The sequence below is a fragment of the Macrobrachium rosenbergii genome, chromosome 53, assembly GCF_040412425.1.
Source record: "Macrobrachium rosenbergii isolate ZJJX-2024 chromosome 53, ASM4041242v1, whole genome shotgun sequence".
In the NCBI taxonomy this organism is placed as follows: domain Eukaryota; kingdom Metazoa; phylum Arthropoda; class Malacostraca; order Decapoda; family Palaemonidae; genus Macrobrachium; species Macrobrachium rosenbergii.
In genome coordinates this window covers 23125324-23137823 of record NC_089793.1, presented here as the reverse complement: position 1 = coordinate 23137823, position 12500 = coordinate 23125324, and the positions used below count along the sequence as shown (strand labels likewise).

General features: G+C 35.6%; 1 protein-coding gene across 8 annotated transcripts in view; it reads left to right on the top strand.

Moving 5' to 3' along the window:
* LOC136834354 (zinc finger protein chinmo-like) overlaps positions 1–12500 on the top strand; it is a 219188-nt gene that overhangs the window by 119817 nt on the left and 86871 nt on the right. Inside the window, exon 1 of one of the 8 annotated variants that reach the window (XM_067096865.1) lies at positions 6808–8488. The exons of 4 other annotated variants lie outside the window; for them this stretch is intronic. In XM_067096865.1, the coding sequence (XP_066952966.1) occupies positions 8479–8488 (10 nt within the window). In that variant the 5' untranslated portion in view covers positions 6808–8478. Of the gene's footprint in view, positions 1–6807; positions 8489–8597; positions 9231–12500 lie in introns of those variants that run through there. 3 more of the 8 variants (XM_067096870.1, XM_067096866.1, XM_067096871.1) reach the window with 3 other exon arrangements.

Sequence of the window (12500 nt, the reverse complement as noted above, 5' to 3'; positions counted from 1 at the left end):
CTAAGTGCAGTTGAATCAGATAGCTGAAGGCCAATTCAGCACGGGGGTTAAATGTTGCTATAATTCATTATAAGGGAACGGGAATTGATTTTCAAATGGATAGAAGTAGAGATTCGTAAGAGCAGTTGAATCAGATAGCTGAAGGCCAATTCAGCACGGGGGTTAAATGTTGTTATAATTCATCATAAGGGAACGATAATTGATTTTCAGTCCTTGTGACAAATTTAACTACGTTTCAAGAAAAAATGAAAGAAACAGATGCAAAATAAAAAAAAAAACACAAATTGGAGAACAAATATATATAGAAACACAAACAGTTTAAGACATCTCCACACTAAAGAGGGAGCATGACGCTCCGAAGGTGTTCGTGCATCTAAATATTTGTTCTCCAATTTGTGGTTTTTGTTTTCTTCAAATTTGAAAGGTAGATACTGATCTGTTATTAAACAGATACTTGTAGAAATTCCTAAGAACAACTGAATTAAGGAGCCTGAGGGCTTTCTAGTTTAATAAAGATTTAGGCGTCATCCTGAGAAATATCGCGAAAGCTTGTCCTAGACGTGTATGAAACGAGCTTATTGTAATGATGATGGGAGCTGCGGAGTCTTTGGTATTTACATTACATTTTTTCGATTTTTTTATCCCTATTGATTTTACTCAGTGGGTAATTATTGTTCGTAATTTTTTTTATGATGCTGAGGCTTGTTAAAATTTAAAATTATAGCTGAAATAATTCTCCACGCTGTATGGCGTCTTAAATGCTGTTGCTTTTATTATTCCAATTTTATTTAGGGTGGGGAATGGCCAAAGAAATATTTTGGGCGGTTGGAGTCATTGTGTGACTGTAGGGAGACACAGAGAAAAGGATTAAATTCCTCATTCGACAAGTGAACGGGAAGAGAGATGCTAAACCGACTGACCCTGGAGTTGGCGATCTCCACACGCTGTTCTACCTCAAGCTGTCTCCTCCTCCTCCTTCTATTTTATAATTTAATTGCATTTTTATCTATTTATTTGTTAATGTATTACTTTATCCTCTTCTTTCTGTATTTCCCATTCCCTTCTGTTACTTCTTTCAAATATACACCGTGTTCTTTGGAAGCTTGAATATCGGGTCAGTAATGGCCCCTTTAGTGGTCTTGTTCCATATGAATAGGGGTCATCTTTTAAACAACAACACCACCACCAACAACAACAACAACAACAATAATAATAATAATAATAATAATAATAATAATAAAAAAAAATAATAATAATAATAATAATAATAATAATAATAATACACTAGATCCGATTAATGAGTGCAGTTAATTTTAGGACGAAAGTCACGGAGTTTTGGATATGAGGCAAAAGATCTGCATCGGGCAGATGACAGTCAATAACTAGGAAAAGTAATGTTATTCCTTTAGTAGACGGAGAGGGGGTATTCTATCTTGATTGAGAGAGAGATTATGACAGACTGGGAAATGGAAATGCACAGAGAAATGCTAATAATATTTTTAGATGACTCTCGTGTTCAGAATCCTCTCAGTAACTGCAGAATAGAATAGAATATCGAATTTAGGCTAAAGGCTAAACGCTGGGACCTGTGAGGTCATTCAGCGCTGAAACGGTAGTTAAGAGTAAAAAGGTTTGCAAGGTATAACAGGAGGAAAACCTCGCAGTTGCAATATGAGACAGTTATTAAGAGGTGGAAAGTAAGATGGAAGAAAGACAATATGAGCGGGTACAGTAAAAGCAATGAAAGGGGTTGCAGCTAGGGGCCGAAGGGACGCTGTAAAGAACCTCAAGGACTGCCTACAGTGCACCGCATGGGTGCACTGGCGGAAGTACCCACCTACGTGAATAAGTGTAGAGATTAGAAGCCAGGAATTGGGGCTCTTGAAATAAGCAGCAGATAATGAAGTTTATAATAAAGGTACTTGGTGTTACAAGAAACTATTCACATCCTGAGATCTAACATCAATATATTTTTTTTTAAATACACAAAAATTTCCACCTTTCCCCATAGACACGGTTAAGCAATAGTTATTAGTCCAGAGAGAGAGAGAGAGAGAGAGAGAGAGAGAGAGAGAGAGAGAGAGAAGAGAAGCCTTGGAGAAATGTCGAGCGGTAGGCTTAATAAAGAGAGTTGACGGATAGGCTGGAGGTATAAAAAACGGATTGCCTCCATACAAAAATTCTGGATTCATTGTAAAGGTTGTTTGCCTTAATTATTCAGAACCTGTTCATGTTTGTTTAGTTTATATTTATACATATATATATATATACATATATATATATATATATATATATATATATATATATATATATATATACATATATATATATATATATGTATATATACAGTATATATATAATATATATACATTATATATATGTGTATATATATATACTGTATATATATATATATATACACACACACACAGAATAAAAGTCTCAGAATCATGTGGCCAAGAACTTTATTAAATACTCCTGGTTTTCTCTGTACCCCGAGGGTAGTTACAAGGCCTTAAGAAGCCCATACAAAAGTTACATATAAAAAAATCCAAAAAGAAAATTCTTGAGTCTCTCTCTCTCTCTCTCTCTCTCTCTCTCTCTCTCTCTCTCTCTCTCTCTCTCTCTCCTCTTTGTCCACTTTTCACTTATTCCATCGTTAGTGAATATTTATTCACCGAACGTAAGAAATAAAAAATCCTTTATAAGCACTTCTATTAAGTTATTGATAAATAATGCATTACTACAGAAGTGTATTTTTAGTTAATGTCCTTCTTACACGGAACTGACGGCAATTAAAAGTAGCAGATTTTTTCATATTAATTTTATTTTTTCAGGAAATGTGCATCTTGCACGGAAGTGACGGCAGATAAAAGTAGTATAATTGTTTTATATTAATTTTACTTTTTCAGTAAGTGTCCATCTTGTATGGAAGTGACGGCAAATAATAATAGCATATTTTTTATATTAATTATATGAATTTTGCGTGAAAGGACTTATCTCCCAAACGGCTTATATTACTGTCGGCATTTTAGACAAGTGTAGAACGTAACCTAACAATAACACAGGTTAGGATATTAACCATGGTAGTTAAAAAAAGTCTATTTTTCATATTAATTTTATGTTTTTGACCTGAAAAATCTTGTATCCCAAACTGCTTACATCGCTGTCTGCATTCTTGACAACTGGAGAACGTAACCTAACTATGACAAGGTTTAGGATTTAATCCAGTGAACGTGGACCGCAGAGTGCAACCCCCCCCCACCCAACCTCCACCTTTTGGTGAATATTACCAACTGACTAACGGCCACCAATAAATTGTCCCGGGGCTTCCCATACTTGGGTTTACGGGGAGGTGGCTGAAGGAAAGTTAAGAAAATTGGACACTTTTTTTTTTTCACTTATTCCTTCCTCAAAACGTGTCTGCTGGGTTTGAGAGAGAGAGAGAGAGAGAGAGAGAGAGAGAGAGAGAGAGAGAGAGAGAGTATTTGATGCCATTTTGTCACTGCTTTATTATATGTACAAAAAAACAAATGAACGTCATTAATTCTCAGGGCATAAGCATACTGATTTAGAAGTATTGATAGCGAATGTCATCGTTATGATACCAGGTACTACCACGACATCCATTCTTTTAGGAAATGATCGCAGTAGCTATAATAGCTGTAGAAGAAGTAGTAGTAGTAGTAGTAGTAGTAGTAGTAATGATTTACATTCTACAACTATTTTCGCATGATTCCATTAGCTGAGAAAATGCAGTTCGTTGATTTCAGACTTCTCCATTCATCTAACTATTTGGTCATTAGGAGCCCTTGTCTTTACTATTTCATTTAGCTTGCTAAGGATTTACTTATTACGGACCGTTGTCTTATCTATTTCATTCATCTTTCTGATTTACTCATTATGGACGCTTGTCTTTACTATTTTATTGGTCTTTCTAAGGATTTTCTCATTGGGAGCCCTTGTCTTTACTATTTCATTAACCATTCCAGGGATTTACTCATTACGGGCCCTTGTTCTTTGTATTTCATTCATGTTTCTAAGGATTTACCCATTAGGAGCCTTTGTCTTTACTCGTCCATTCATAAAAAAATAAGGAAGATTTTACTTTCATCTTCGTATTCGATCGGAGGAAAATATTTGTCAGTGAAAGTGGATAGAGATAAGTTACGAAGGTAAACTGGTTTTCCTACGAAAAAAAGAAAAAAACAGAAAATGGTGGGAAGATTTGGGAGGGTGCGTAGAGATAGAGAGAGAGAGAGAGAGAGAGAGAGAAGAGAGAGAGAGAGAGAGAGTTTTTAATTCCTCAAGTGTTACTTATAAAAATTCAAAGTTCGCTCTTAAAACCTGGTGGGTTTTTCTTGTTGTCGTGTATGTTAAATCAGGTTTTTTTTGTGTGTTTTTTAATATTTCCATCTGTACTACTGTTTAATTAATAATAATTAATAATAATAATGTCTATTTCACTTAGCACCTATTTTTACCACAAATATTCAAATGACTAATTAAAATTCGCATTTGCCTCCGTCACCCAATTTAGACGGGTTAACTTTATGCATCCGGCCCGGTCTGTCTGTCTGTCTGTTTGCTTCTGTCTGGCTTTATGTCTGTGAATTTTTCTGTCTGTCTGTATTATTAAATGATAAAACTGGTCGTAACGTGAAGATTGTTTGTTGGAGATTTGCATACTATAAGAGAGAGAGAGAGAGAGAGAGAGAGAGAGAGAGAGAGAGAGAGAGACGTTTCTGCTTTTTCAAACTTTTCCTCAGAAATAATGAGATGACTGTTAGAGAGAGAGAGAGAGAGATAAACACACATACCAGAGAGAGAGAGAGAGAGAGAGAGAGAGAGAGAGAGAGAGAGAGAGAGACAGACGTTTCTGCTTTTTCAAACTTTTCCTCAGAAATAATGAGATGACTGTTAGAGAGAGAGAGAGAGAGAGAGAGAGAGAGGAGAGAGAGAGAGAGAGAGAGAGAGAGATAAATACACATACAGAGAGAGAGAGAGAGAGAGAGAGAGAGAGAGAGAGAGAGAGAGAGAGAGACGTTTCTGCTTTTTCAAACTTTTCCTCAGAAATAATGAGATGACTGTTAGAGAGAGAGAGAGAGAGACACACAGGAGAGAGAGAGAGAGAGAGAGAGAGAGAGAGAGAGAGAGAGAGAGAGAGAGAGAGAGACGTTTCTGCTTTTTCAAATCTTTTCTCAGAAATAATGGATGATCTGTTACATAGAGAGAGAGAGAGAGAGAGAGAGATAGATAAACACACATACCAGAGAGAGAGAGAGAGAGAGAGAGAGAGAGAGAGAGAGAGAGAGAGAGAGAGAGAGAGAGAGAGAGAAGATTTTCTGCTTTCAACCTTTTCAGAAATAATGAGATGACTGTTAGAGAGAGAGAGAGAGAGAGAGAGAGAGAGAGAGAGAGAGAGAGAGATAAGATAAACATACCTGGAAACAGACAGAGACGTTTCTTCTTTTTAAACTTTTTCGCTAAAAGTCGTGAGACGACTGTTAGAGAGAGAGAGAGAGAGAGAGAGAGAGAGAGAGTAGGACGGGTTGGTTACTGGGTGAAAGGGGTAGGACCAGGAGGAATGGTAATCATAAATCGGTATGGCCCCAGGCCTAACCAAGGCCAGGCCAGCAAAGCGTTATATGCTGATGATGTCTTGTAATGTTTATAGGCTCTGCTACATATATATATATATATATATATATATATATATATATATATAATTTATATATTGTACATTTATAATATATATATATATATATATACATTATATAAATATAATATTTATATATTATATAGATGTGTGTACATACATACATACATGCATCCACACATATGTGTGTATATATATATATATATATATATATATATATATATATATATATATATATATATATAAAATGGCTGGCATTATCAAACTACATTACAGTATGTGATGTCATGGACACTTTGGAATTCTAAAGTTACTGAACATATTAACACAATAATATTTTTATGGGTCAGGGAGCTGAGTGGCCTGGTCCCAGAATTGTACAGATGATGAGTTGGACCCAGAAAAGGGTTAGAAATATGCCGCGTTTGAATGTTAAGTTCCAGCGATGAGAAAATTTAGCCGCTGAAATGATATTACGAGTTTGTCTTAACTACGGAAATATTTAGTTTAATTTCTATTTTTTTTACTAGGATATTATGCAATGGGAATCTCAAAAGTGCGAGCAAAGATGCAATGCAGTATTAACTCAAAGCAAATCTCATTTTATTGTGTAATTTACTTACTTTTTTTATCTGTTTATTTATTAATTTGTTAATTTATTTTTTTCTGTTTTGATAACTGATCTCCTCTTTCTGTATAACTTATTACTTTCTGTTCCTTCTTTCAAATGAGTACCATATTCGTTGGAAGGTTGAATTTCAAGTCGAGAATTAAATTAATGTTTCTGGGATTATACCGATTTGATTTTTCATGTGAACTGGCTCTATTCTGTCATTTAAGATGAACGCGGGAATATTATAAAGAATTACAAATAAATGCCATGAGAATGTCACTATATTTTTCATAATTTCTTTTGCAAGTGCAATATATATATATATATATATATATATATATATATATATATATATATATATATATATATACTCTATATATATATATGTACTTACAGACATACATATGTATATGTATTTGTATATATGTACTTATATATACATATGCGTTTATATGCTATGTGTGTTTGTGTGAGCATGTACGTGAATATTTCATAAGCGACCACATTCACAGGGTCAGGAAAATCGGACAGATTTATATATCTTATATATTTTCTGTTAAAATTTACTTAATTTTTTTCCGGATATATTGTATATAAAAAAATATATTTATGATTCCTATCAAAAGCAGACCGCGTAATTTCAAAGTCCTTGTCGATGACTACGTTTGTATAGTTATTTCAGATTGATAGCGTATATTCTTTGTGAATAAAAATAAAACATGTGAATATCTTATTCATGGTGGGGAGAGTCGGGACGGAATGGGATGGAGTGGACGAGATGGGTGGATGTATATGGGGTGGGTGGGGAGGGGGTCTGGCTGTCAGGGGTGCGTGACGGAGCGGAGATCGGCGACGGTAGGCCTAACCGGCCGGAGAGAGAGAGAGAGAGAGAGAGAGAGAGAGAGAGAGAGAGAGGAGAGCCCGCGCCGGGGGTCCAAGGCACCAAAGGGTTAAAATAGCTGAGAGTTGGTTGTCGTGGGGAGGGAGGGAGGGAGAGGGGTGTGTGTTTAGGGAAGGATAGGGTGTCTATACCTACAGCTTAGTTCTACACCCACTCTGTGTGAGTCTTATCATCATCTCCGGTTGCTTTCTAACGTTCAAATTCTCTCTCTGTCAAACTTCTGTCCGTCTTACTCTATGTACTTTCCCCGTGAAAGTAACGAAAATTATCTCCTTTCGAAGTTCCGTCACCCGCTGCTCTTGACCGAAAATACGCCGCCTTTACCGAAGTTGCAAGTTTCGTTGCGTCTCCCGCCCGGTCTCCCTCCCTTCTGGTCGCCAAGCAACGTATTCGCGTATGCGAGTGTCGGGGAGTCTGGAAGGGGGAGGAGGTGTTGGGCCATGGGTTGGGGTTGGGAGCCCATCGCCGCCTCCTAATTGGCTCAAATCGCCGTTGCATCATCAGTCCAAGGTAAGTGACGTCACGAGGCGAGGCCGCCACTGGCCGGCCGTCGTCGGGCCGCTCGCCATTCATTGGTCCGCCGGGGCAACGTTGGCCGTGCAAGGCGTACGGTGACGTTTCCTGGGAATGCACCAATGGGCGGGAAGTTCATGCGCCCGTCGCTTCCCATTGGCCTTCGGCCGAGACGTCACACGCTGACGACGATGACGTCGCGGCGATGAAGAAGGGTTGGAAGGGTTGGAGTAGGCCGACGGGCCAGCGAAAGGTTTAATGTTAAAAGTGTCTGTCTGGGGGTGGTAACAAGTGGAAGTAGGAGGAGGAGGAAGAAGAAGAAGAGAGAGAGAGAGAGAGGCTGAGTGAGGCTTTCTAGTTGTTGGTGTGTGTTGAGGGATTGAGGTAGAGGTATAGAGAGAGAGAGAGGGAGGAGGAAAAGTGCATCGGCGCGCGTGTTGAGTGTTGTTGTGTTTTTTCGGGGCGGCTCTGTTGTTGCAGCTCTGCAATTGGCCTGTTCAGAGATTCACGTGAAAAGCAGCTCGTTCAGTCAACGTTTAAACTGCTTCTGCTGCTGTTCCTCCTGCTGATGACCACGGCACACAGCGAATTAAAAGTGTGACAGCTCGTTCAGTCAACATTGAAACTTTAAGTTATTTCATATATATTATTTGACGGGCAACAACTACTCCTGTTCCTGCTGTTGCTGTTCCTGATCCTGCTTCTGCTGCTATTTCTGCTGCTGCACTGTGGACGACCACAGCACGCACGCAGCGAAAATTATAAGTACAAGAAGTGGATCTTCACATGGACTAGATGTTAATAGGTGGGTGCATTTTAAAATGTTTTTTCGTTTTGTATTTCTCTGTTGATCAGTGTCACATTTGCATTGCATTATGCAAAGGGTTTGACTGAATGTGGGTTAAACTGCACTTTTGGGTCATTTAAAATTATTTATTTTATTTTATTTATTTATTTGTATTATTTACATATATTTATGTATTTTATACATTATCACTTTCTGTGCCTCTCCTTCGGCGCCTTCTCCCAGAGTGGTGGGTGTGTTGTATGCGTGGCTGTAGAGCGCGCCGTTTGAGGAGGCCTTCTTCTCCTCCTCCTCCTCCTCCTACTAGTATTCCTCCTCCTATTCCTCCTCCTCCTCCTCCTCCTCCTCTGCTGCTGCTGCCTGCCTGAGCAGGCCGCCGCTTACGCTTCTAGGCTCAGTCAGTCTCCGCCGTAAGCCTAGGCGAGCCCAACCCGCCGTAACACCATCGGCCGGTTTTGCAACATTTCCGTCATTTTGAAGTGCGACTCTTTTTTTTTTTTTATTTTCCCCCCTTCGTCGTCGTCGTCTTCGTCGTGGTGGTGTTGTTTTATTTGCGACGCCCCACGTGTGTGTGTGTGTTTGTGTTCTCAGCGACTCCCCTCACGAAAGGAAAAAAAAACTCAAAAATCTCTTCGATGAGACGACCCGAAGAGGACGACTTCTTCTTCTTCCTGAGAGAGGGGACGACGAAGAGGGCTTCGTCGGCGTCGTCGTCGTGAGGGCCGCCTGCTGGTATGACAAGGTAAAGGGAAAAGAGGAAATCCTCAGGTCTTCCTAGCCTTCTTCGTCGTCAACATCATCATCACTCGTTTCATTCGGGATAGCAGCTCAGTTTTGTGCGTCAAAACTCGCTTTATTATTGCCGACGTGAGACAGAGAAACAGACAGGCACAGACACGGACAGAGAGATGCCTTCGCCGCATGCCCTCCTCTGTGACATTGCGAGTGTCACACGCACTTCTCCAAGGGCGTAGGAAGTGGGTATGCTGGAAGGCTTCCGTCGATTGAGGAAACGCAGGGGGTATAACTCTGCATACCTCGACGTTAGTACTAAAACGGGCGACGGACGTAAATATATACATACATATATATATATATATATATATATATATATATATATATATAGTGATGTATATGGTTTATAACTGCTAAATCTCCATTTCTCAAATGGTGATTTATCTTGACACCTCTAATCGCCAGCGCGTTAATCTTTTTGTTTGTTTAGTGATTCGTTTTGTTGTTTCTCGTTTAGAAATAGTGGTGGATGTTTACCATCATTTTCTGTTTTTCTGTAGATCCATTTCGAAAGATGCCCAGGAAGGGGATTTGTAAGATGACTGTGATCTAATATCCAGCCTAGGCCTATTCCATTACTCTTACTAATCATGAATCTAAAATTTACATTTACATTTGAATTTTATGACTCTATTCTCACATTTTTGTTTGAGAACTAAAACTTCCTCAAGGGCAGGAAATATTAAACCTTTTCAGGCGATACTTGATCCAAAGACAAGCTTAGGCCTACTTCAGCCTATTCCATAATCCGGAATAAAATCAACTTGAATTTATGGCATTTCTGGAGACAGTAGTTACATGAGAACCTTTCTAATAACAACAACAATAAAATGTTTTACAGTGACATTTCTCCTTGCTTTTAGGTAACGTAGGCCTATGCCAGCGCCGTTTCTTGCTAACGAATTTTTAAACATTAATTCTTTGGTTCTTCAGACTATTTTCTCATGATTATTTCTTCCATTCTTGGATCTTAGAAACTAAGGACTTGTATTGTCTCGTGCTTGGAAAAGAGTAAAATAAGTGACAGGTATAATGTCATGTAATTTGTAATTTACTGTACACGTTATGTAGTCAATCACTTATTTTAGACGTAATTTGTAAACTGTACAAACAAAATATTACATGTTAACACAAACACTTATTCATGACATATATATATATATATATATATATATATATATATATATATATATATATATATATATATATATATATATATATATATATATATATATATATATATATATATATATATATATATATTAATATTAATATATATATAAACTGAATTGCATATGCATACTTTTCTGCTTTTCTTTGGTGAACTAATGAAAATCCTTCTATTTTATATATTGTATTTCAATTGCATTTGTTTTTATTTTTTTGTATGCACTACTTAATGCGCAGAATGTCACCACATTTTCGGAAATGCGGGTTGGAAATTGGTTGAACCTAACTATAATTTATTGCCCAAGTGAAATCTTGACTTAAACTGGTAAATGTGTGAGTGACAGTTTTATTATTAAATAAAATAAATATGATGGTTTTTGTAAATTCACTTATACACCTGAAAATACATTTTCTTTATTTCTGGCCTTAAAATAATTGTTCGTTAAATTGAAAGTTTTCCCTTAAATATAAATTGAACCTTCTTCCCTTAAATATAAATTGAGATTTCTTCCCTTAAATATAAATTGTACTTTCTTCCCTTAAATATAAATTGAGGTCTCTTCCCTTAAATATAAATTGAACTTTGTGCCCTTTGATATAAATTGAAAGTTTTCCTTTAAATATGAACTGAAATTTCTTCCTTAAAATTTAAATTGAAATTTCTTCCCATAAATATAAATTGAAATTTTTCCATTAAATATGAATTGAACTTTCTTCCTTTTAATATGAATTGAAAGATTTTCCCCGGAATATAAATTGAGATTTCCCTTAAATATAAATGGAAATTTCTTTCCCTAAATATAAATTGACATTTCTTCCCTTAAATAAAAATTGAAAGTTTTCTCTCAAATATGAATTGAACTTTCTTCCCTTTTAATATAAATTGAAAGTTTTTCCTTTGAATATAAATTGGAATTTCTTCCCTTAAATATAAATTGAAATTTCTTCCCTTAAGTATAAATTGAACTTTCTTCCCCTAAATATTAGTTGAAAGTTTTTCCCTTAAATATAAATTGAACTTTCTACCTTTAAATATAAATTGAAATTTCTTCTCTTAAATATTAATTGAAAGTATTCCCTTAAAATAGATTGAACTTTCTTCACTTAAATATAAATTGAAAGTTTTTCCTTAAATATAAATTGAACTTTCTTCCCTTAAATATAAATGAAAGTTTTCCCTTAAATATGAATTGAACTTTCTTCCCTTAAATATGAATTGAACTGTCTTCCCTTAAATATGAATTGAAAGCTGTCCCTTAAATATAAATTGAAACTTTCTTCCAAAAAAATATTGTGGCTTCAAACACCATACTTTTACAAACAGATTTTTATCATTTAAAACATTTGAAGCAAAAGAAATCTCGTTTCAAAGCAGGAGTAACATATAATTCTTGGAAACAATAGATTTTATGTATTTTATGTATTCAGTCCATCCTGTATTAAAATTAGAATAAATTGGTTGAATATATTCAGTTTATTCTATATTAAAATAATAATAGATTAATTTCATACATTCAGTTTATTCTGTATCAAAATCAGAATAAATTAATTTCATATATTCAGTTAATTCTGCATTAAAATGAGAATATATTAATTTCATATTTTCAATATACTATTCTTTATTAAAATTTTCATAAATTTATTTCATAAATTCAGTTTACTATTCTGTATCAAAATTATAATGAATTAATGTCATAGATTCCGTTTATTTTGTATTACAATGAGAAATTAATTTCATATATTCAGTTAATTCTGTATTAAAATGAGAATATATTAATTCCATATATGCAGTTTACTATTCTGTATTAAAATTATAATAAATTAATTTCATAAATTCAGTTTATTTTATTTTACAGTGAGAATAAATTAATTTCATATAACCGTTAATTCTGTGTTAAAATTATAATGGATTGATTTTATATATACGGATTATTATTCTGTATTAAAATGAGAACAAATTAATTTCATAAATTCAGTTTATGCAGTATTCAAATTAGCCGTAGTTACTGAAAGCATTTTCTCAAATGAAGGTCAGGGTGGGAAATAT